This window comes from Lithobates pipiens, unplaced genomic scaffold (assembly GCF_037356315.1).
Source record: "Lithobates pipiens isolate NorthernLeopardFrog02 unplaced genomic scaffold, aLitPip1_a1.2 Scaffold_18, whole genome shotgun sequence".
Classification (NCBI taxonomy): domain Eukaryota; kingdom Metazoa; phylum Chordata; class Amphibia; order Anura; family Ranidae; genus Lithobates; species Lithobates pipiens.
This window is the reverse complement of record NW_027507758.1, coordinates 387,728,862-387,754,499: the sequence shown is the minus strand read 5'-3', so window position 1 is coordinate 387,754,499 and position 25,638 is coordinate 387,728,862. Positions and strand designations below refer to the sequence as shown.

The following is a 25,638-nucleotide window of genomic DNA, read 5'->3' as shown; positions in this document are numbered from 1 at the left end:
TGTTTATGTGGACTCGCAGTGCCCTTTATCATCATCTTACTAACAAGCACTCTCCTTTACAAAGGTTATGTTATCGGTCTAAAATGTCAGAAAGCCTATTAAAAGTGTTCACCCTGTTGGAATTTTTCAGGTTTTGTTGTCTATTTTGACCTTGATTAACAGAACATACCCCTAATGTCAAAGTGAAAATCCCACAAAGTGATTGCAATTAATTCAATTTTATCCACTAATAATTACACAGCTAGGGATATATGGAACAGTATCACGTCAGCTACATATGCCTACTATGTACATTTCTCTTTCTGCATAACAAATACAGCCAACAAAAATTCCATAACCTCCTTATGAACTTAAAATTAAGAAAAACTGACTGATCTAACCAGTTGTAGAAAAATGCAGGGCACTTGGTCTATGAGTGCGGTGATCACTGCACATGTATTCCACTGAGAACTACATGGGGGAGCCCCAGACAGCAATAAAAACATGACAAATGGTTCCCCACTATCTAAAACTAAGATAGGGCTTGACAAATTTGCTTAGAATCTAGGAGCCAGCTGAAAAAATTAGGAGCCAGTTATTTAAATCCTCTGCCCAGCGCCCAGAACTGCATGTCTGGGGCATCGGACAATAAGAATTGCTCATGCCCGATGCCAAGAGAAAAAGACCATATAAAAATAAAAATAAAACAACTTTTGTTTTGTTATAAGATTTTGCAAATACGTTTTTTTCTCCTTCACTGATGTGCTTTGATAGGCTGCATTAATGGGCACTGATGGGGTGGCATTGAGGTTGGAACTGATGGGCACTGGCAGGTGGCATTGATGGGCACCAATAGGCAGCACTGAGGTGCCACTAATGGAAACTGGCAGGTGGCACTGATGGGCAGAATTGGCAGGTGGCACTGGCATTGGCAGGCGGCACTAACTGGCAGGTGGCACTGGATTGCACTGGCAGGTGGCACTAACTTCCATTGGCAGGTGGCACTGGCAGGTGGCACTAACTGGCAGATGGCATTGGCAGGTGGCACTAACTGGCATTGGCAGGTGGCACTGGCAGGTGGCACTAACTGGCAGATGGCATTGGCAGGTGGCACTAACTGGCATTGGTAGGTGGCACTGGATTGCACTGGCAGGTGGCACTGGCAGGTGGCAATGGGTGGCATAGATTGGCAAGTGGCACTGGATTGCACTGGCATATGGCACTAACTGGCACATGGCACTGGATTGCACTGGCAGGTGGCACTGATTGGCACTGGCAGGTGGCACTGACAAGTGGCACTAACTGGCAAGTGGCAGGTGGCACTAACTGGCATTGGCAGGTGGCACTGGATTTGCAATGGCAGATGGCACTGCTTGGCACTGGTAGGTGGCATTAGCATGTGGCACTAACTGGCATTGGCAGGTGGCACTGGATGGCACTGATTGGCACTGGCAGGTAGCACTGCTTGGCACTGGCAGGTGGCACCAACTGGGAAGTGGCATTGGCAGGTGGCACCAACTGGCATTGGCAGGTGGCACTGGATTGCACTGGCAGGTGGCAATGGTTGGCACATGGCACTGGCAAGTGGCACAGGTTTGCACTAATTGGTAAGTGGCACTGGATTGCACTGGTTGGCACCGGCAGGTGGCACTGGTTGGCACTAACTGGCACTGGATTTCACTGGTTGGCACTGGCAGGTGGCACTAACTGGCACTGGCAGATGGCACTAAACTGCACTGGCAGGTGGAACTAACTGCTATTGGCAGGTGGTACTGTCATTGGCAGGTGGCACTAACTGGTATTGGCAGGTGGCACTGGCAGGTTTCACAGCCAATAGTGTAACTGTGAAACTGAATGCTCCCTGCAGTGCTGCACTGTGTGAAACTGTATGGAGAGAGAGGAGCTGACACATTCAGCGTGATGTCAGAGGTGGGCGGGACCCGGGGTGGGCGGGACCCGGCAGCTAGCCAGCCAATGATTGGGTTGCTTAAGAAAGGGGAGGGGCCACATACATGTATCGGCCCACCCAGATCTCATCCCATTGGCTGGTGTTGGAAAGCTGGGTCCCGCCCACCCCGGGTCCCGCCCACCCCGACATTCAGCCTCAATTTTGACAGCTCCTCTCTACACACAGTTTCACACGCTGCGGTGCTGCTCTGCCAACAGTGTGTGGAGAAGGGAGGAGGATGTCAGAGGCTGCTGAGCTGCTCTCTTCCTGCTCCATCCCGACTATCAGACAGTGCTCTGTGTCTGGAGGCACCAGACACAGTGCAACAGAGGCACCTGTCAGTGGCAAAAACCCAGGCGCCAGGGCACAATTTCTAGTCGCAATGGCGACCTGGCGCCTGGGATTTTTCGAGCCCTGAACTAAGAAACTGTCTGTTTAAGAGGGACCATAATAAAATATGTTTTGTTCTCCCTTACCCCTCACATCTACATAGAATCAGCATACATACAGTACAGCAGGGCTCAAAATTTCAAGTACTGAGCTAATAGCCAGGCCTCCTGGGTTATTTGCTACATATAAATCAAGGATTTTTTTTTTTATTAAATTTTTTTATGGATTTTTTTTTATTTTAATCTTTTTATTGACTAACGCTAGTTTTCTATTTAAGATACCCTAATACTTTAGTTTATTCAGCATTAAAAATGGAGCTTAGTTATGTAGCATGAGGCTGTATAGTCTGCAATATTTACATGTTTGGTAAACTCATTCAATGAATCTAAGCTGAGATCACATGCACTGCATTGATGCATTCACACAATTTCACATTAACCATGACATAAACCTTCAGGAATATTTCTTTATCTCATGGTTTTGCAAATCTATGTACACTACAAACTGTATGATTGAATCGGTTCTGATATTACTGTTTTACTAAACTGACAGCTTATTATTCTAAATAGGAAATCTTCATTTTGTTTGCAACTATTAAAGATTCTAACTACCAGCAAGAATAAGTTCTTACATTAAGGCCGGGTTCACACTATAGCGATGCGGGAACGCCGCGAATCCGCGGCGTTTTCCCGCATCGCACACCTCCCGCCGGCAGTTCACACTGCCCTATGCGGACGGCTGGGAGTGTCAATGTTATGTTAATGACACCCCCAGATCCGTCCGCATATCGCAGTGCGATCTGCCGACTCGCACAGGAATCGGATCGCATGGTGTGAACCCCCATGCGATCCGATTCTGTTGCGGACCCAAAAAAGGGTCCCGTGCGAGTTTGCTGCGGGAGCGCTGCGAATTCAGCCATACTATCTGTATGGCTGTACTCGCATTGCTACGGAGATCGGATGTGATTTGCTGTGCGAATCACATCCGGATCTCCCCCCGCAGCAGTGTGAACCCAGCCTTAAATAGCACCTGTCATTTCAGATCCATCATGGCAGTGCCTGTTAGCGGACATCCACTCACCTGTTGTGTCACTGCCACATATCACCAGCCATCACATTAAAGTGAATGGGACTATCGGTGAGTCAACAGCAGGTCAGAGGAGGAGCCACTGCAGGACAGAAATGACAGTTGCTTTTTAACCACTTGAGATCCGCGCTATAGTCAATTGACGGCTACAGCGCGGATCTCCTTTTCCGGGACTACGTCTATTGACGTAGTCCCGTGCACGAGCGGCCTGCGCACCCCCTGAGGGGCGCGCGCGGCGCGCTCTGTGATCGGCGAGTCTATGAGACTCGCCTGATCACCGATCCGTGCAAGGGGTCGATCCCGACCCCTTATCACGTGATCAGCTGTCAGCCAATGACAGCTGATCATGTGATATAACTGAGCCGGTAATCGGCTATTATTCCTCCTCGCGCTGTCAGCGCGAGGAGAAAAAAAAAAGCCGATCACCGGCGGCCGTGATCGGGACATCAGTCCCGATCATGGCCAGCACTGCTAGTGCCCACCTGCAACCCTGTCAGTGCCCACCTGCCCCCTGCCAGTGCAACAATAAAAAAAGTAAGTTCCCCCCGTCAGTGCCACCCAGCAGTGCCCATAGTGCCACCCAGCAGTGCCCAAAGTGCCACCCAGCAGTGCCACCCAGCAGTGCCCACAATCTGCCTTAACAAAGGTGCTGCACCCGTGCCACATATCCGTGCCCATCAGTGTCATCTACCAGTGCCCAGCAGTGCCGCCCATCAGTGTCATCTACCAGTGCCCAGCAGTGCCGCCCATCAGTGCCCAGCAGTGCCACCCATCCGTGCCACCCATCAGTGCCCATCCGTGCCACCCATCCGTGCCATCTTATGTGTCCATCTTTGCCCATCAGTGCCGCCTTATCTGTGCCCATCGGTGCTGCCTTATCTGTGCCTATTTGTGCCGCCTTAACTATGCCTATCAGTGCCCACCAGTGCAGCCTATCAGTGCCCACCAGTGCAGCCTATCAGTGCCGCCTCATCAGCGCACTTCAATGAAGGAGAAAAATGACCAGTTTGCAAGATTTTATAACAAACTTTTAAACATGATTTTTTTTTTTTTGCATCTTTTTTTGTTTGTTTAGCAAAAAAAAAAAAAACTCTGAGCTGTAATTAAATACCACCAAAAGAAAGCTCTATTTGTGGGAAAAAAATTATAAAAATTTCATTTGGGTACAGTGTTGTATGACCGCACAATTGTCATTCAAAGTGCATCAGCGCTGAAAGCTGAAAATTGCTCTGGGACTGAGGGGGGTTTAAGTGCCCAGTAAGCAAGTGGTTAAAATTTATGATTTAAATTGAGTTGGTTTAAATCAAGCCTTTACTAGCGATTTAAAACAGACTTGATTTAAATCAAATCCACCTTGCGTGCCAACAGTTGCCAAACCCAACCTCGACTCAGTCCCGCCCCCTAAACACGCCCTCATAAATTATCTCATGAGATGAGTTTTATCATTTAATTCTGCATAAAACATTTAAGAACTTTATCTGTGCTCACCAATGCAGCCTTGCCTGTGCCCACCAATGAGGTATGTGCCCACCATGCAGCCTACCTGTGCAGAGGAAGAGAGGAACAGGAGAGCCACCCGGATGATCAGAGCGCAGGGAACACACTGATAACAGCTTTCATTTCAATTACTGTGTTCCCGCTGCTCAACGTCACATACAGGCCGCAACCTGGCTGGGGAACTTTGACTGACAGATTGAACGTGTGATCTGTGTTTTAAAGTCCCGGGACCAGGAGGAGGGGCTGTATGCGACAGCAAGGAACACAACAATGTGAAATGAAAGCAGTTATCGCTGTGTTCCCTGTGCTCCAATCATCCGGGCGGCTCTCCATTCTCTTCCCATCCAACCCAGGTTGCCGGTGTTCTATTGATTTGTGCCCTCTGTCTAATAGTGCCCGTGCATGTGCAGAACGGAAGGGCATGTCAGCCGATTTCCCAATCAGTTAGAGCAACGTCCCCAGAGCGCATACGCACATTGTAGGAGGCTTTTTTCCCCACAGGAGATACCATTTTACGGCCACAATTAAAAGTTATGCAAGGAGCGGAGGGATGCCTTAGTTGTCAGATTGAGCAGGTTGTGGGCGTGTTGAAGGGCGGGTTTGGTCTGTGTAGCAGCCCGCCCTCAAAAACAGCCAAAGCCCGCCGTTCAACACACCAAACCCACCCTGTAACACTGACAAAACCGGACCTCGAGAACCACTGTAAACCCGCCTCACAACAGCGGGGTACAATAGGACAACTACGGTGTCCCTCCACTGTTTGCCTAGCATTCAATTGTGCCAAATGGTATCTCCCATAGAAAAATGCTTCCTATGATGTGCGCATGCGTTATGGTGACATGCCAGCCAATCAGGAAATCAGCTGGAGTGCCGTACAATTGTGCGCATGCACTTTTCGATGGAGGGCATTTTTCAACAGAACACAGGCAGTCACACACCCCGCACGCTCCCCGGTAGCCATAGCTCTTCAACCCTCAAAATCCACTCACAAAATGCAGTAGCTGTCAGTTTTGGAAATCAGGATAGCTGTGCGGGGCTCCGCCCTCACAGCTGCATCATTCATTCACAGTGATCTGTGAATGAACTATAAGTCCTATATACCATAGAGCAGGGATCCTCAAACTACGGCCCTCCAGATGTTGTGAAACTACACATCCCATGAGGCATTGTAAAACTCTGACATTCACAGACATGACTAGGCATGATGGGAATTGTAGTTCCTGAACAACTGGAGGGCCATAGTTTGAAGACCCATGCCATAGAGGAATAGTTCTCAATGGAATTCAAGTGCAGTGATCACCACGCTCATAGTACATTGACAATTCCTCCAGCTCTCCAACAGGGAGCTGGATGAAGAGAGTCTGCCTGGCATTGCACCCACAATCCACTGGTACAATGCTTTTTGCAGGCTCCTCTGAAAAAAAAAACAAAAAACAAAAAAAAAAAAAATGTGGATTCATTATTATTTATTTTTTTTAACAGCTGAACTTAGCCTTTAACTCACCCTTCATAAGTGGCTAAATTAGAGGAATTGTAGTTAAAGGTCACACTGCATCTGTTTTTGCCATGCAGAATATTGATCTTTGATCCGACAGCTTTTTTCCCCTTAACCCATTTTAAAAAATGACATCTGTGTAAAAATGTGCATGACAATTGATAAATGTGTCCCATGGAGCCCAACATGGATTAGTGCAACAGTTGTGCATAGGCTGTGTAAACACAGGGTCACACACCGCTGCACATCATTTTCAGCTATCAAGCCCTTTGACTCCCTAGAGTCTAGGCGATCACTGATATTGCTCAGGTATTGGTTACCTTCACGTAGGAAGTATAAAATCACAGCTTAATCCTATAATTCTCCAAAAATCAATACACAACCATGTCAGTGATATCTCGCAGGGAATCGGCAAACATCTCACATCTAAAAATATTACATCCCAGGGATCCATTTAAAACTGGTTTTAACAATTTAAGGGCAGTAGAGCTGAGGAATTCCCCTTGCCTAGTGGAGAAAAACAAATGATGTTTTCTTCAAACACGTTGCACTCTTGATTCCCTTTGCATTGTTACTCAACTTTGTTTTTTTTTTTCTTACAGCACCAGGCAAGAAAAAAAAAAAGACAAAGACGTAAGTGGAAACTCTGTAAAGGGAAACGCTGCAGACCATAATGTTGTGGGGAACGCTGCAGACTCTGATGTAAGGGACAGCTTTGTGGACTGTGATGTAAAGGGGAACTCTGTAGTCTGATGCTTTATGTTAATATTGTTAAAAATTATTTTTGTAGGTTAATTCTGCAAATAACATTTAACAATATCATTTCATGAGATCATTTACGAGGGCGTGTTTTAGTGGTGTAATTAGGGAAGGGGCAGGGTGGGCAGACTGGTGGCGAGTGACTGTCTCTTAATGGCCTGCCTAGTAGCTCAGGACTTGAAATTTTGAGCCCTGTCCTAGATGTCATCCTTTGATCCAAAGCCTAGGTATCCACGTGATTAGCGGAGGAAGTGCAATGCTAATTTTACAGTGTTCAAGACAAAAAAAAGTTTTTTTAGGGAATTAAAATGAACAATTAACAGTGTTTCGCAACCTTTTTTCAGTCAGGGCTATCTTTAAAATTCGGCACAATCTTGATGCACCTCATTCAAAAACGTAACAAAAACTGAATCGTTTTACACATCACAGAAGCGCACACACACATAGGATACCAGATAGGTGATCTATTCCTACTTAAACCCCAGCCATCTTCACCACTTTGTGACAAATGGTTGGTCACACTCACACTGCACTATCATTAATAAACGACAAGGATGCCTCATCCTGCACAAAGATATTTCAGCTCACCTGACCACAATCTAACTGCCAGCAGATGGAAAGCTATCATCACTAGGTTTAGTTAAAGTGGAAGTAAACGTCCATCTCTTGCTTTTACCTATAGGCAAGCCTATAATTAGGCTTACCTATAGGTAGTGTAAATATCTCCTAAAAATGAATGCTTTGAAGGAACGGCCACTCGTGACGGTACACAGAGCCCTGTACAGTGAAAGGCGGCTCCCGCTCACATGCGCAGGAGTGAGGTCATCGCGGCTCTGGCCAGTCACAGAGCCAGATTCCGGAACCCAAAAGCAAGACGGGGGGAACATGAGAGCACCTGCAGCACTGACAGAGTTAATACTAGCATATTTAATAAAATAGAATAGATTAGGGTATCCCCACGCTATCAACAAGAGCATAGGCTAAGGATAGGTTGCAGCAGACCACCGACAGGGGTATAAGCCCTACCCCCCCAATAGTAATTCCTTAAAAATCAAATAAATGGTGTTGCGCTACCTGCAAAGATTAAACTAAACTATACTAAACTAAACTAAACTACAGTGCCTTGTGCTTAAAGGGGTTCTGCACTCATAATAAAACATTTGCCCATTCTGTTGCCTCTAGTTCATATATTTCATAATGCCACCTGTTTTTTTTTTTGGATTCACCTACCTTTTGTAATCTGTAGTAGTTTATTTTAAACCCCTGCGGCGATGGGCGGTCTCTTGCGGGGATCAGCGTCATTTCCTGCTGAAGCCCGCACTGTCTCCTGGGATCTCGTTCAAGTAATCCCAGGAGACATTGCGGCTAATGCACCCGACATCTCGCGAGATTTCGGGTGCTACAGCCGACATCTCGCGTGATTTGGGTTATTACAGCGAGATCTCGGCTGTAATAACCCAAATCACGCGAGATGTCGGCTGTAGCACCCGAAATCTCACGAGATGTCGGGTGCATTAGCCGCAATGTCTCCTGGGATTACTTGAACGAGATCCCAGGAGACAGTGCGGGCTTCAGCAGGAAATGACGCTGATCCCCGCAAGAGACCGCCCATCGCCGCAGGGGTTTAAAATAAACTACTACAGATTACAAAAGGTAGGTGAATCCAAAAAAAAAAAACAGGTGGCATTATGAAATATATGAACTAGAGGCAACAGAATGGGCAAATGTTTTATTACGAGTGCAGAACCCCTTTAAATATATATTACCAATAGTGCTGAATAACACTCTACCAGGGATGATGTCTCCTCCTATTAGGTGGGTGTAATAAAATCACCCTAAACTGGACAATTATATATTACACACAGTATGTATATATAAAAATATTCCAAATATATAAAGTGCCTCAAACAGATTAAATCGTGATCAAATAAGTGAATAAAGTGTCCAGTGTTTAAATCTAGCAGCAGAGATAACCAGATAATAAAGCGTCATGTGCTTTAAATATTCAAGTAAATATCTCCAAAATAATAAACTCAAGAAAGTTACATAGAACTCTTCTTATAATAAAACGTGCAACACGCAGTGCATGCTTAAGCAAAGAAAACAAGATGATAAAGTCTTTATGTGAGCTTAGATGAATGAAGTGACCAGTGGCTTATTCAGTGCTTCTCAGAATAAAGTGCCAAGAACCGTGTCTTTAACTCTTATATCTCCAGTGTTCACGGCACACCAGGTAGAGTGGCCCCTTACCTTACTGCTGTAAGGTAAACAGCAGAGCAAACAGGCAAGATCCAGGGGTTGTAACCCTATTCCTGGCAGGTAAGTGCTGGCCCCCACGGCTGGTATTTTATACCTCAAATAGCTTCCACACAGATCTTAATGCTCAATGTTATCCACAAGGATCTCAAAGAAAAGAGAGAGGTATGCTCCGATAGTGAAGTATGTATATGAATTTATTTTAAAAAAAATGTATTGAAAAGGTACTCACAAAACAGGTAATAAAATCAGCTTTAAAAACAATCGAACGAGCGTTCCGCTCGTGGTATGGACATCACTTCCGGTATCCTAATTCCTCCTATTCCGACGCGTATCGTCACCAATCACGTGTCAAGCCTTGAGGGGTAAATGTATCTAAAATGAAGATCCACTTAGATTCCACTTGGCTAAGTGTCCTAACTTTATGGCTCCCTCTCCAGTGTTTTTTATATGGTTCTATACCCCAAAAGGTGAGGTGAGTGGGGTCCTTGTTATGGTGGGGTCCGGTATAGTTGACCCCAATTGGGTAATTTGTAATTTTAATTTTGTTTTAAAATATCCAATTTTAATATTTAAATCATTGGGATTAAATATAAAATTTCTTCTACGACCACAAGCTATTGGCTATAGACTGTCGAATAATTGCAATAGACTACCCCATAATGTGAATAAAGGTTTGCCCTGATTAAGGGGAATATAACGTTAGTGATTAGTAGCCCTGTGTAAAAATGAAATTCTGACACTTTTTATATATTTTTTAAGTATTTTTATTCTCCATTCTCAAATATGGGATTATGTGATTTATGCGATTTATGTGCGATATTAAGGTACTAGCCGGTATTTCTAATTGAAGTAAGCAGATACTTGCCATTTACCGACTTTTCCTGGCGAAATTCTTCTCTCTTCCGCCCCCCCCCCCCCCCCCCTTGAGCTGGATTCTAAATAATGTTATTGTTGGTCAATGACATTAGACATATGAGGGTAATTTAAATTTAAATGTATTAGTAGCCATTGGTAAATCACCGCTATACTATTTAGACACATGGAAAATGGCTGCGGGTGTAGCTCAACCTAAGAAATCACTCATACGAATTCTAGTTGAGGGATGACTATGGGAAAATGGCTGACGACTGGGCGTACAAAAAATGGCCACGGGTGTAGCCTGACTATTCGGAAAATGGCCGCGGGATCCACTAAAAAATGGGCAAGCTAATGATAGTCTATGGGAGACTTTGGAATAATGGCCGCTATACACGTTAATATAAAAGACACTTCCTTGAAACTGTATTCCATTCCCTGAGGAAGTCACGTGATTAGTGACGATACACTTCGGAATAGGAGGAATTAGGATACCGGACGTGACGTCCATACCACGAGCGGAACGCTCGTTCGATTGTTTTTAAAGCTGATTTTATTACCTGTTTTGTGAGTACCTTTTCAATACATTTTTTAAAATAAATTCACATACGTACTTCACTATCGGAGCATACCTCTCTCTTTTCTATGAGATTCTTGTGGATAACATTGAGCATTAAGATCTGTGTGGAAGCTATTTGAGGTATAAAATACCAGCCGTGGGGGACAGCACTTACCTGCCAGGAATAGGGTTACAACCCCTGGATCTTACCTGTTTGCTCTGCTGTTTACCATACAGCAGTAAGGTAAGGGGTCACTCTACCTGGTGTGCCGTGAACAGTGGAGATATAAGAGTTAAAGACACGGTTCTAGGCACTTTATTCTGAGAAGCACTGAATAAGCCACTGGTCACTTCATTCATCTAAGCTCACATAAAGACTTTATCATCTTGTTTTCTTTGCTTAAGCATGCACTGCGTGTTGCACGTTTTATTATAAGAAGAGTTCTATGCAACTTTGAGTTTATTATTTTGGAGATATTTACAGCACATTTATTATCTGGTTATCTCTGCTGCTATATTTAAACACTGGACACTTTATTCACTTATTTGATTGTTCACGATTTAATCTGTTTGAGGCACTTTATATGTTTGGAATATTTTTATATATACATACTGTATGTAATATATAATTGTCCAGTTTAGGGTGATTTTATTACACCCACCTAATAGAAGGAGACACCATCCCTGTTAGTGTGTTATTCAGCACTATTGGTAATATATTTAAGCACAAGGCACTGTATTTTAGTTTAGTTTAGTATAGTTTAGTTTAATCTTTGCAGGTAGCGCAACACCATTTATTTGATTTTTAAGGAAATACTAGCATATTATGACATTACCTTGCAGGCACTAAAAAAATAATAATGTCCAGCCGTTTACAACTGCTTTAACCACGTAGTTACACCTTTATCACAAATCAGATAGCTTATTGACCTAGCAATCATTTGCAATAACAATCATGACTATTCATAAAATGTCTGCAATATCCACTTCATCGCCAGCAACTCACCAGTACATCGCTGGACCCTTTTTTTTTTTAGAGCCGATAGCTGGCTTTCTTGTAAAAGCAATCCTAGCAGGTAATCAGCCACTGGATTGCTTTTACAAGCTTTTGACACCCACCCCCCCTCTCACTCCCACCGCCTTTCTCTGGCTTTCCCGTACCACCAGTGCTTTTGCCGGGTGACTATAAAAAGGTAATCGGAGACTGTAACGGCTCTAATCACCTCTAAACTAGGGTATAGGAAACCGAAAATGATAAGCATTTATCACTGTCGGTTTCCACAGATGTAAACAGAGACATTTTTATATAGGGAAAGCATTTGATCACACCGATCTTGGTGTGATCAAATGCTTTTAAGGGCAGAGAAGACATCAGATAGATCCTAGACCTCTCCATCAAGAGTAGCTGTCATTGCCTATTGCCATGACAAGGGATATTTATATTCTCTGCGATAACAACCTGTGATAAAAATTTCTTAAAAGTTCTACAGGACAGCTTCATATCCCCAATTGGTGGACTAAGAGTAACGCATTGCTAGATCTTTTAATTCCAAAATGGTACAGATCTAATTGCATATGTGGAAATATGGGACAACTTGGGAACTAGCGACCAAAAGAATTTTACATACCACATAAATCATAGGCAAGCGAGGCACAAAGGGAGTAGTAGAACACTAAATTTCAAAACTGCAAACTTTTCTAAACTGTGCTCAATGCTGCAGGATATTAACTGGAACCAAATCCTTGAAACATTCAACACAGAGGAAAAACGGGAATGCTTTAGGAATATATTAAATGTGTAGTGCATTCCAAAGGGTAATAAATATGGAAGAACAAAGGTAAAACCTGGGTGGCTGAACCAAAAAGTAAAATGTCATATGAAGGACAAAAAAATGGCCTTTAAAAAGTACAAAACAGAGGGGTCAGTGTCAGCATTCAAACACTAAAAGGAATAAAAAAGAAAAAAAGACAGACACATATCAGAGAAGAGTAAAAATAATCCCAAGAAGTTTTTTTAATTATATTAATAGTAAAAAGGCGAGGACGGAACACATAGGCCCCATAAAGGACAAGGAAGGGAAGGTGGTTACACAAGGCAGCTGTGCTAAATGCTTTCTTCTCCTCAGTCTTCACACAGGAAAAGGAGGGGTATATCGACCATGACAGTATTAGCAACATGCCACAGGATCTATCCTTGTGGCTAACAGAGGCTGGAATTCGGAAAGCATCAGAGAAGCTAAACATAAATAAATCACCGGGACCAGATGGCTTACCCCCGAGATTCCTTAACCATTTTAATACTGGGAACTTCCCCCCTTCCTGCCCATTACAATTTTCAGCGCCGTCACACTTTGAATGACAATTGGGCAGTCATACAACACTGTAGCCAAACTAAAAATTTTTTTATCATTTTCTTCCCACAAATTGACCTTTCTTTTGGTGGTATTTGCTCACCTCTGGGGTTTTAATTTTTTGCTAAACAAAAAGTTTGATATAAAATGTTTTCTCCTTCACTGACGGGAACTGATGAGGCGGCGCTGATGAGGTGGCATTGATGAGGCGGCACTAATATTTAGAACTGATGGGCATTGATAGGTGGCACTGATATGCAGCTCTGATGGGCACTGATAGGTTGAACTGATGGTCAGCACTGATTGGCACTTTTATAGGCGCAGATTGGGATTAGCGTAGGCACCTCTGATGTGTGCACCGACTATCGGCACAGCGCCCCCCACCTCTAACAGGAGAGCTGCCGATCGGCTCTCCCTGTCAGCGCGAAACCGAGGAAAGCCGATTAGCAGCACTTCCTGGTTTATGCTTTGATTGGCAACAGCTGATCACATAGCAAAGAACCTCTGTCAGTGGCTCTTTACCATGATCGGAGATGGTGTGTCAAACCACCAAACGCCGTGCTTAGTGATCGCGGCTTATCCTGCTGGACATCATATGACGCCCAGTCAGGATAACTGAACCATTTCCCGGCCATCATTCTGCTATAGGCTGGGTGGAAAGTAGTTGAAGAACTCAGTCAGATTATAGCCAGACCGCTATTCCTAATCTTCATGGACAGTTTACTGACAGGATTTGTACCAGCTGATTGGCAGAAAGCCTGTGTGGTATAATTATTAAAAAGAGCCTGGGAACTATAGGCCTGTCAGTCTAATGTCTAGTTTGCAAACTATTTGAGGGGATAAGGGACTATATCCAAGAATGTGTTGATGAAAACAGTATAATTAGCACGGGTTTACGAAAGGTCACTCTTGCCAAACCAACCTATTAACCTTCTACAAAGAAGTGAGCTGCCACTTGGACAAAGGTAGGCCAATGGATGTGGTGTATCTGGATTTTGCAAAAGCATTTGATACAGTCCCTCACAAATGCTTAATCTACAATAGGCATGGACCATTGGGTAGATAATTTGGACATTTTCACTTTCACATTTTACTCACTCTTGTTGCCAGCGATTTAGACATTAATGGCTGTGTGTTATTTTGATGGGGACAGCAAATGTACACTGTTATACAAGCTGTACACTCACTACTTTACATTGTAGCAAAGTGTCATTTCTTCAGTGTTGTCACAGGAAAGGATAGAATAAAATATTTACAAAAACCTGGAGGGGTATACTCACTTTTGTGAGATACTGTATATATTATATATAAAATACGTTTGGGGGTTATATGTAGTTTTCTAGCAAAAATAAATAAAAATAGATTTTTACATGTAAAACTAAAAAGTACCAGAAAAGGCCTGGTCCTAAAGCGGAAATGCACGGTTGTCACAGACTTTCAGTGTAGTAGCCCTCTTCAAAAAGACAGAATATTTACAGAACAAAAGGTATTACAAAGAAGAAAAAAAAAGAGAATGCAACAGAAATCCAAAAAAGAAAACTTAACCAAGGTTCTGTGGGTTCAGCAAAGTCCAGTTGATGAACATAAGATGAATCACTGACTGGCAACATAAATCTTGGCTGAAGATCTTTATATCTGATGGTAAAGCGGGTCCAGACTGCTAATGCAGTCTGTTTTCTGGTCCTCAATGAGGATGTGTTCCTACAGTTTTCTAAGGGCAATACCATATTTGAATACCTACATGTTACAGTGTGTTAACTGGTATTTTATTATCCATCACGTGATTACATTTTAAATGAATATAAATATGATGGGTATCAGAGGTCTATTTACACCTAGGAGATGGAATGTGTCTAACCCGCCTCCAGTACCTTCCAATATAGTGGTGTTAATGCTAACAAATAACTATGCTGAAATCTTAAAATGTGGAGATGTGAACCTATGCGAACACAATACCTCGGGTCAGTAGTCTTTAAACTGGTACACAGTAATCCAGATGCAGGATTCAATGAAGAAAAGCTTTTGCTAAGCTACCAACAGCCTATTAAGCATGTCAATATTTTACATTTTAACTTGCTTAAGAATCAACCAACCCAAAATCTAGATTTTCATTTTTAGTAATGTCAGTTTAATCAGACATTAGATCATTCCATATTCTAGGGACTTGCCAAATGAATAATCTGACAGAGAATGAGATATCCTTCACACACTAGTGGATTTGCTTAGGCACAAGAGACACAGTGGACTTTTTGAGGATTAATGATGCAGGTACATTTATCAGTAAACTATCATCTGACAATTTTTTTTTCTACTGACAGACCATTAAGAGAGTTATTGGGTCTCATGCACATTTGAGCTGAACAATGCCAGTTTTGCAGTCATTTGGCCCATGTGTCCATGCACACATAGGACTTTAGAGGCAGCAAAAAAATTAAAAACCTCACTTGTGCATTCAAGAGAGGAACAGTTTAGCTAAAATAAAACTCCAATGTGTTCCTAAACACATGTAAATGCATTTAAGCACCAGGCATGTTTAGCACTTGAGCGTTCATTATGTTCAGTGACCAGAATCAATGAATATTCTGGCCAACAAAATTATTTAATAATTATTTATTTTCTCAGATGCACTGAAACTAGTAGAACGTTACATAAGTTACTGTCACAGATGACTACAGCATGACAAAACCCATTAGTGTTCTAAACAAGAGTGGAATTTCCAATATTACAATACAACACTGTTTCACTGATAGTTTATTTTAAAAGTATATGCATACCGGAGGTAATTCTGCCAGTTGGTTCCCATCCAGCCAGAAGTCCTTAAGTTTATGTAGTGATCCAATAGATTCTGGCTGAAATCCAACACAGGATATTTAATTAGAAATTGAAAAAAAAATTAGATATTTTAATTACATACTGCCAAAAAAAAAAAAAAAAAAAACCAGAAAGAACTTTGCCCCACAAACATATCTAATGTGGAGTCACATAGAAAGTGGCAATAAATGTGTATACTGGGCAAAAAAAAAGAATTATTTTGCATAAAATTATCAGAATCCTGTGAACATTATGTCTTTCAGTTTGTCAGCATCTTTCTAGAGGAAAGAATATATTTAGTGGTCCAACTCAACAGTGAAAATCAGGTGAAACCATTCTGAGCAATGTCTCCTGGTAAAAAAAAAAAATCGAATTGAGGCGACAGATGTGAAGTGTCATATAGCTCTACAGCAGACATGAATGCATTATGCTACGCTATACAGGGAGAGTGCTACAGACAGACACTACCAGTGCTAGTTTATCAGCATGCACAATAGGAGGTATACAACTTAAAAAGGAAAAAAAAAAAATTAACGCAAAACCATATAGTTTCCAGAGGATGAATCTACAAATCTGTTCAATGTGCTCTATACCTCCTCTACCCACACCAGACCACTTTCTCTAAGCTTCCACGTGGTCAAAAGCTTCCTTATCCATTGCAGTAGACAAGCTATATGAACTGAATTCCGTGAACCTATAGAACAGACTCACTGTTCACATCACTAGTGTCAGTTTTTAAATGCTGAATTTTACACAAAGTAGCAGATCTACATACACAAACTGGGTTTTCACTAGCTTTAAATACCCTTTTCTTGTACAAAAAGTTGCAGTGAATTCAAGCAGTTGTACAGTTACAATTTCACTGTCTGGCTGGTCTTAATGGCATTTTTTCAAATCTTACCACTGGTAGCTTTCAACTGATAAAGGACAAGTAATTACAAACTATGCTCACATAAAGGGGCAGTGGTGTTGGTAAACAGTAAATAGGTAAACTTAGGCATAACTTTCAGCACCAAAATGTAGCTATGAGAAAGTTGTCTCAAAGTAAATACTGTTCTAATTTAAAAGTGATTTATTATTTTCATTAAAGCATACATCAGAAATGGTTGTAGTGGTAAAGCCATAAACATATCTCTTACCAAGTTATATATTTCATTGTTTCCTAAATCAAGCTCTTCAAGTCTATGAAGCTGGGAAAGAGACCTGCCAAAAATAGGGAACAGTAGGTCAGTACGAAGAAGAACAAAGGACCATTTTTCAGCGGCCAAAGTACCATAATTGGTGTTTATCTGGGAACAAAATGTTGCTCATGTGAAAGGTTCCATGGAGTGCTTGTTACATCAAGTGCTGTTAAAAAGTCGCCATATTATAAAGCTAGGATCTAAAGGGTGAATAATTTGTCCGATGTGTATGTACAGTACATGACTGACACCTGGGTGTGACGGTTTAAAAACACTTATCTTCTTATAGTGTTCATGTCATATACCGTATGTTATATTAAACACAATACTCTAATGATATATACAGACAAGCCCTGCAAACTTAAGATGGGAGTTAACTAAATGCTTTAAAAGCCCTTATAAAATATATTTGAGCTGCCTAAAACATTTAAAGAGAAGTTCAGCAACTGAAAAAAACAAAAAACACAATTCTACTCACCTAGATGGATACAGCATTGATCCAATACTGTATCTGTCCCACCTCTAAGACCAAAAGCTGAGCGATCAAAGACATCTGTTGGCTTAGTTCTCGGTCTTTAGTGAACCAAGGGCAGAAAGGTCAGTACCTGGGACTCTCTGCTCTGCCCCTCTATCGCTCACTGGAGAGCCAGGCTCCAGTGGCGGGAGCGGGTGGCTCAGGCTCTCAGCAGCTCATTGAGAGACAGAGCCAGCTGCTGCTTAGGCAAGACTGGCCACCTACTTAAAAGGAGAAGTACAGCCAAAGCTCATTTGGCTGTACTTCTCCTATAGATCACAAGAGTGTTAGTCCAGGCTCCGTGTCATCATGACCATAGAGTCGGGATCCGCCAGGTCCCTAGACTGACACCCGGCTCTGGCTATCGGCGAGCTGCCAAGAGCATGAGCCAGCTGCCCCCACCCCCTCCACAGCTTAACATTCCAATGAGCAAAGAGGGGGCAGAGCAGAGATCTGTGACTGTCGGTCTACAGTTCTCTGCTCACAGAGCAATTCGCTTGGTTCTCAGCGTAGAGGTGCCAGGGGACAGACGCTCTATACACCTAGGTATGTATGAATCCGAATCAAAAATGGCTTGTGTTTTGGCCATAAATCACAAAACGTGGAGGCTTCTGTAGGTATGTACAGGCACACCTGGGTTCCCGTCTGCACTTTATACCTGTAGCAAAGTTTTTAGGCTGGCTACTGTGTTGTGGTAATGCGTTTGGTAGTGCATCGCAGTGCCATTCATTTTGAATGGCGTCCCAATGCGCCTTTCAGGTGCACCTACAACACATGTGAATCGCAGCACACTACATGGTTGTAAGGGGGGCCTCAAACTGACAGCATCTATTCAACAACCTGAAGAATCTCAGTAGGAATATGCAGGAAAGGCTACATTTGTGCCAAATCTACCAAAACAGCTCATTTGCCAATGCATGCCCAGTCATCACATGTTTAGTTCCACTGACTACAGCTGACTACAGCCCTGGCAAAACATTTTTTTAGAATGACACAATTATTAAATTTTAACAAAGTCTGCTGTCTCAGTTTTTATAACGGCAATTTGCATATACTCCATGAAGATGATATGAAGAATGATCAGGTGAATAGATAGCAAAGTCCCTCTTTGCCATGAAAATGAATCCCCCCCCCCCCCCCCCCCCCGAAAAAAACATTTCCACTGCATTTTAGCCCTACCACAAAAGGGCTAGCTGATGTGTCAGCGATTCTCTCGTTAACACAGGTGTCAGTGTTGACCAGGACAAGGCTGGAAATCACTCTGTAATGCTAAGGCATGATACATTATACAATTGTCTTCTATAGATTGTATTTTGTGTGCAATCAGGAAGGCCCTTGTACTACACAGTTGAAAGTAAAGATAAAGGAAATTGAATAAGAAAATTGTATAGTGTATGGCCAGCTTAATTGAGTTAGAATAACAGACTGGAAGCTTTAAAAGGAGGGTAGTACTTGAAATCATTGTCCTTCCTCTGTTAACCATTGTTGCCTGCAAGGAAATGTGCAGTCATCGCTGCTTTGCACAAAAAGGGATTCATAAGCAACAATGTTGCTGCTACTAAGACTGCACCTACTGTAAATCAACCATTTACAGGCATACCCCACTTTTAAGTACACAATGGAGTTTATTTACTAAAGCTGTAAAGTGCAAAATCAGTCTAATTTCTGCATAGAACCCCAGCTTGTTCAATTAAGCTTTGGTAATAAAACCGGGAAGCTCATGGTTTCTATGCAAAAGTAAGCCCGATTTTGCACTTTCCATCTTTAGTAAATAAACCTCATTGTGTACTTAAAAGTGGAGAATGCCTGTATTGGATCATCAAGAACTTCAAGGAGAGTGTTTCAATTGTTGTAAAGAAGGCTTCAGGACCCCCAAGAAAGTCCAGCAAGCACCAGGTCCATCTCCTACAGTTGATTCAGTTGCAAGGTTGAACACCACCAGTGCAGAGCTTGCTCAGAAATGGCAGCAGGCAGGCACGAGTGCATCTGCACACACATTTAGGCGCAGACTTTTGGAGGATGGCCTGGTGTCATTTCTCTCCAGGAAAAAAAGGGATTGAGTGATATTTCGCAAAAGGTACAGGGATTGGACTGCTGAGGACTGGGGTAAAGTAATTTTCTCTGATAAATCCCCTTTCTGATTGTTTGGGACATTCGGAAAAAACTTTGTCCAGAGGAGAAAAGGTGAGCGCTACCATCAGTCCTTTGCCATGCCAACAGTAAAGCATCCGGAGAGCATTCATGTGTGGGGTTTCTTCTAAGTCAAGGGACTGGAGTCACTCACAAATTGTGCCTAAGAACAAAACCAAGAATAAAGAAAGGTACAAAAACATCCTTCAAGAGAAATTTCTCCCAGCCATCCAAGAACAGTTTGGTGATGAAAAAAGCCTTTTCCCGCATGATGGAGCACCTTGCCATAAGGCAAAAGTAATACCCAAGTGGTTTGGGGAACAAAAATAGTATTTTTATAACCGCTTACCTGTAAAATCCTTTTCTTGGAGTACATCACGGGACACAGGGCCACAGTAATCACTGTATGGGTGTATATAGGCACCTTTAGGTGATGGACACTGGCACACCCTAAACAGGAAGTTTAGCTCCCTATATAATCCCTCACCTTACTGGGAGTACCTCAGTTTTGTAGCAAAGTACTATATATGTATTAGAAAAGGGGAAGGACCTCTGTGTCCCATGATGCACTTCAAGAAAAGGATTTTACCGGTAAGCTGTTATAAAAATCCTATTTTCTTTGTCGGACATTATGGAACACAGAGCCACAGTAATCACTGTATGGTTTGTCCCAGAGCAATGCTATCTAAGGGGAAGGAGAGAAACAAAAGTAGGGTGCAATCAGACCTGAGCACCTATACTGCTACCTGCAGCACACTGCGCCCAAAGGATAGAATCTGGTGAATGTAAGGACTGAAGACCAAGTTGCAGCATTGCAGATTTGAGCCATGGAGGCCTGGTGATTCACTGCCCACGAAGCACTAACAGCCCTGGTGGAGTGCGCTTTGATTTGAAAAGGTGGAACTTTCCCCTTCAAACCATGAGCTTGAATAATTACTTGCCGGATCCATTTAGCAGCAGTAGATTTCGATGCCGTCTGTCCTTTTTAGGACCTTCAGGCAACACACACATCCGTCTTCCGAATTTGAGCAGTCGCCTCCAAATAGATTTTGACCGCTTTCACTACATCCAGAAAATGCAATGACTTTTCTTCTGTAGAACAGGGTTCTGGAAAAAGATTAAGGCAGAACAATATCCTGGTTTAGATAAAAAACTGAAATCACCTTCGGTAGAAAGCTATGATGAGGACGCAATACTACTATATCCTTGTGGATTATTAAATATGGTTTGGATACCCTTCTTGCAGAAGAAATGGCTATCAGAAAAACTAGCTTCCTTGTCAAAAGGACCAAGGGAATATGTCGTATTAGCTCAAAAGGCTATTTCTGTAATGCCGACAGAACTAAATTCAAGGTCCAAGGGTTCAGGGGTGCTCTAACCGGTGGATTAAGCCACGTTACTCCCTGTATAAAGCTTCGGACCAAAGAATGAGAAGCCAACGGACGTTGAAACGATACCAATAAAGGCCAAGACCTGGCCCTTGATAGTACTAAAGGCTAGCTTCATCTCTAACCCCATTTGCAGAGATACAAGGATTCAACCTGTGACATACTTTCTGGGATGCCAACCCCTGGATTCACACTAGGAAACATGGCTTCCTTGCATTAATCAAGGTATAAATCACTGAGCCTGAAAGCCTGTGATTCTTCAGAATGTAGGTTTCAATAGCCAAACCGTTAAATTTAGCGTTTGTAAGGTAGGATGGAGCGCTGGTCCCTGCGATAGCAGTTCTGGACATGGTGGTAGGGTCCATGGAGCCCCTACCGCCGCTATCTTTACCATTTCTGCATACCAAGATCTTCTGGGCCACAAGAACCACCGACTTCTTTTCCTGCTTGATCCTGCGAAGAAGTCGTGGTAGCAGCAGAACAGGAGGGAATGCATAAATCAGTAAGAACTGATCCCAACGCATCTGTTCTGCATGCGAGTGGATCCCTTGTTCTTGACACAAAGTTTCGACCTTGTTGTTGAACCTGGGTGCAAACAGATCTACATCTGGGATCCCCCATCTTTGGCATATAGCCAGGAAGATGTTGGGGTGAAGGGACCATTCCCCTGGGAACTGCTGGCGACTTAAGTAGTCCGCCTGCCAATTCTCTACCCCTGGAATAAAGGTTGCTAATATGCACAGCACATTCTTCTCTGCCCAGGTTAGGCTCTGGTTTACCTCTTCCTGGGCTGCATGACTTCTGGTGCCCCCTTGGTGATTGATATAAGCCACTGCTGAGGCATTGTTGGATTGGATCCCGATGGGACAACCCTGCAACCTTAATGTCCAGGCCTTTAGGGCTAGGTACGCTGCCCTAATCTCTAGAATGTTCATGGGCAAGGTCCTTTCGGTTCTGGACCATTTCCCTTGGACAGTCGTTTTTCCAGGACTGCTCCCCAACCCAAGAAGCTGGCATCTGTTACAACCTTCCAGATAACTGGCAAGAAGGATTTCCCTTTCCGCAGATTCTCGGGTATTAACCACCAACTGAGGCTCTGATGCACTATTGGTGACAAACGCATCATAAAATCTAGCGCCTGGCCTTTCTTGTTCCAGGCAGACATGATACTGTTTTGCAGCAGTCTTGAATGAAATTGAGTAAAGGGAACTGCTTTGAATGAAGCCACCATCTTTCCCAACAACCCCATACAAAGGCGAATAGAAAGACCCTTCTTTGCCCTGACCACTAGAACCAGCTGCTTTATGGCGTTGATCTTTGCCTGGGGTAAAAATACCCTCTTCTGGATTGTATCTATAATCAGACCCATGTACTCTAGTCTTCTTACTGGCTTTAAAGAAGACTTCTCTAGGTTGAAGACCCAACCTAGGTATTCCAGGTAGTTGACTGTGGTGACCAAGCTTTGATCTAAGAGGGCTACTGACCAGTCTATCAAGAGCAGGTCGTCTAGGTAAGCTATAGTCGTTATACCCTGGGCCCTTAATCTGGCCAGAGGAGAGGACAGGAACTTTGTAAACACCTGAGGTGCAGTGGCTAGACTGAAAAGGTAGAGCTACAAACTGAAAATGATGTTTTCCCACTTTGAAACACAGATATTTCTGATGAACAGGGAAAATAGGTACATGCAGGTATGTATCCTTGATGTCGATTGATGCCAGAAGTTCTCCTCCTTGTAGGATGGAGACTACTGATCGGATTGATTCCATGCGAAAAGATCGACTTTTCAGGAATCGGTTTAGATCTTTGAGATCTAGAATTGTTCCGACATCTCCATTTGGTTTTGGCACCGTGAAAAGGTTTGAAAACCCCAATCCCTGCTCTTCCATGGTAACCATGATCACTTTTTGTGACAAAAGTCGGTCTAACGCTTGAGACTTTTTTTCTCTGGATCTTTTGGAAACATTTGATCTGAGGAAACGGGAAACCTCAGAACTCTAGTTTGTAACCTAGAGTTATTGTGGAGAAAGCATTCTGTCTTATAGGTTTCCTCCCCCAGGACTTTTGTCCCTGGGATTGACTGAGTTTTACCTCTTGAACCTGATGATGGAGGCAGTTGCGACTGCCTGGAGGCTGATGCCCCTGGCACTGGAGAAAGGGCCTGTTTAAACGAGGGACGCAAAAAAAACTAAAAATGAGTATTGTCAACAGGACAAGTCAAACTTATTTACAGAGGATATAGCAGAGTCAATTGCTGGTATACCCTACATTTTTGTAAATTTTTCCTCTATAGGATAAAGTGCTGAAAACTTTTTGGGAGGGAAAAAATGCTTATCTGAGTTATCCGACTCAGAATAATCTTAGTTAGACTTAACAATAAGGGTATTTCTACGAATCTTTCAGGACCGCACCGGGTGGAGCTGTGCTCTCTCCGGGTGCTGTCCTGAAAGACGAGGTGAGAAATATACGTTTTTCCAGCAAAGAATGGAGAGGAAAAACATGTACATCTTGAGGAAGCTTCAGTGAACCCAAACAAGAAGTAGGCTTTTCAACTGACTCAGTTACGGGTAATTTAAATGTGGAGCGGACCATTTCAGTAAGACACTGCACCAGCAATTTCTCAGCCTGTGAAGCTGAAGAGGGTGATTTCCCACTTGATTCCTTGGAAATTGAGTCATCAGTCTCTACCCAGTCCCCTGAGGGGGGATTCATCTCCCCTCTCACAGTGTTCCTCTGTTGAGGGTCCTGGGTGGTAGAAGGGGACCTAATGTGTGTGCTTCGACTTTGTGAAGATGCAATTAAGGCTGTTAATCTTTCCTCCAATCCACTCATGGCTGAGGAAAAAGCCTCCTGAGTAATATATACAGGGGCTGAAATGCCAGAAGCAGTTGCAGCCCCTAATCCTGATGACTCACTCTGACCAGCCTCCCTAGGTCTTTCGGTGGGGATGGTGTTGCAGAGGGTGGGTCCTCAGATCCTGAGGGAGATCCCTTTGAGCCCTTATTTTTCGGGTATTAGTACCACCCCTTCTGCCCATAGTGCTAAGCACAAACTACCAGAAATGCACCCACTGCTGAGCAAAATAGTCTAGCAACTGCAGCTGCTATCAAGGCTCAGTCTGATGCTAAATGTGCCTGGGAATGCCCGTGTCACCCACGCTCACATGCCATCCATCTGCTCTGTATCCCTCCTTTAGCTGTATGCACCTGCAAAAAGTGCACCTTTATAGCTTTGCATAGGACCCCGCCGACGCCACGCTGAGGCCCTGCCCCCTTCCTCCGACCACCCACTTTGCCCCATCTTTTTTCAAATGAGACCGTTTCCCAGTCGCACATGGAGGGGGGGGGGCTGGCATGGAGGAGAGCTGGAGGATTGAGACCCGCCGATATGGAGACGGCAGCGGCGCAGCATACCACTGCTAGCCCATGCCCTCTTTGCCTGGAAAGAAGCTGTGGGGATACATTCCGAAGAAAAAAAAAACCCTTTCCACATCCTACCTGGAGCTTGGGCTTGGAGGATGCGCGCAGCTTGGTGACAGAGCGAGACTGACAAGCATGGAATCAAGTATGTGACAGCCCCTGGTGGTGACTTTAGGCATGACACATTTACTTGAAGGAGAAAACAGACAAGAATTAGAAAAATTTCTTAGGAATCTCCCTTACCTTATCCAGCTGCAGGGCTCTGTGGTAAACCAAACAGACTCAATCTTCACCACTCAAGGTGGGCTCCATTAAAAACCTTCAGGAACCGGGTCCCTTTATAATCGGGGGATCCACACTTCTGGGCCTGTAAAGCACCCCGCCAGGAAATATGGCTGAAAAAAATATCCCGGGTTCGAGCTCTCTAAAAAGAGAAGGGTTACAGGCAGAACCTTGTTTCTTCCAACACAAAGCCCGGGTACCATTCAATTCGGCCTGGAAAAGACACTTTGAATGGATCTGGTTGTATGACTTGCCCCAGCCAAGATTCCCCCAGCAGAGCTCAGCACAGCACTTCTTTATTCGTGACCAACATCTAAGACACTGGTGAAAACACTGAGGTACTCCCAGTAAGGGGAGGGGTTATATAGGGAGCTAAACTTCCTGTCTATGGTGTGCCAGTGTCCATCACCTAAAGGTGCCTATATAACCAATACAGTGATTACTGTGGCTCTGTGTCCCGTGATGTATAATAAAGAAACATCAACATTTTGGGTCCATGGCCAGGAAACCCCCCAGACATTAATTCCATTGAGAACTTTTAGTCAATCCTCAACAGGTGGGTGAACAAAAAGAGCCCTGCAAATTCTGACAAACTCCATGCATTAAGAATGGGGTGCCATCAGTAAGGATGTGGCCCTGAAGTTGATTGACAGCATGCCAGGGGGAATTGCAGAGGTCTTAAAAAAGAAGGAAGGGTCAGCACTGCAAATATTGACTCTGCATAAACCTAATGTAATT

The 25,638-nt window shown here is 43.5% G+C and overlaps 1 protein-coding gene across 1 annotated transcript in view; it reads right to left on the bottom strand.

Annotated features, from left to right (window-relative positions):
• The window catches only part of LRRC1 (leucine rich repeat containing 1), a 252,540-nt gene that overhangs the window by 56,141 nt on the left and 170,761 nt on the right, over nt 1–25,638 (bottom strand). Inside the window, exons 6-7 of the mRNA XM_077487811.1 lie at nt 17,129–17,192; nt 15,953–16,027 (exon numbers count right to left, since the gene is read on the bottom strand). Coding sequence (XP_077343937.1) covers nt 15,953–16,027; nt 17,129–17,192 — 139 coding nt within the window. The remainder of the gene's footprint in view (nt 1–15,952; nt 16,028–17,128; nt 17,193–25,638) is intronic.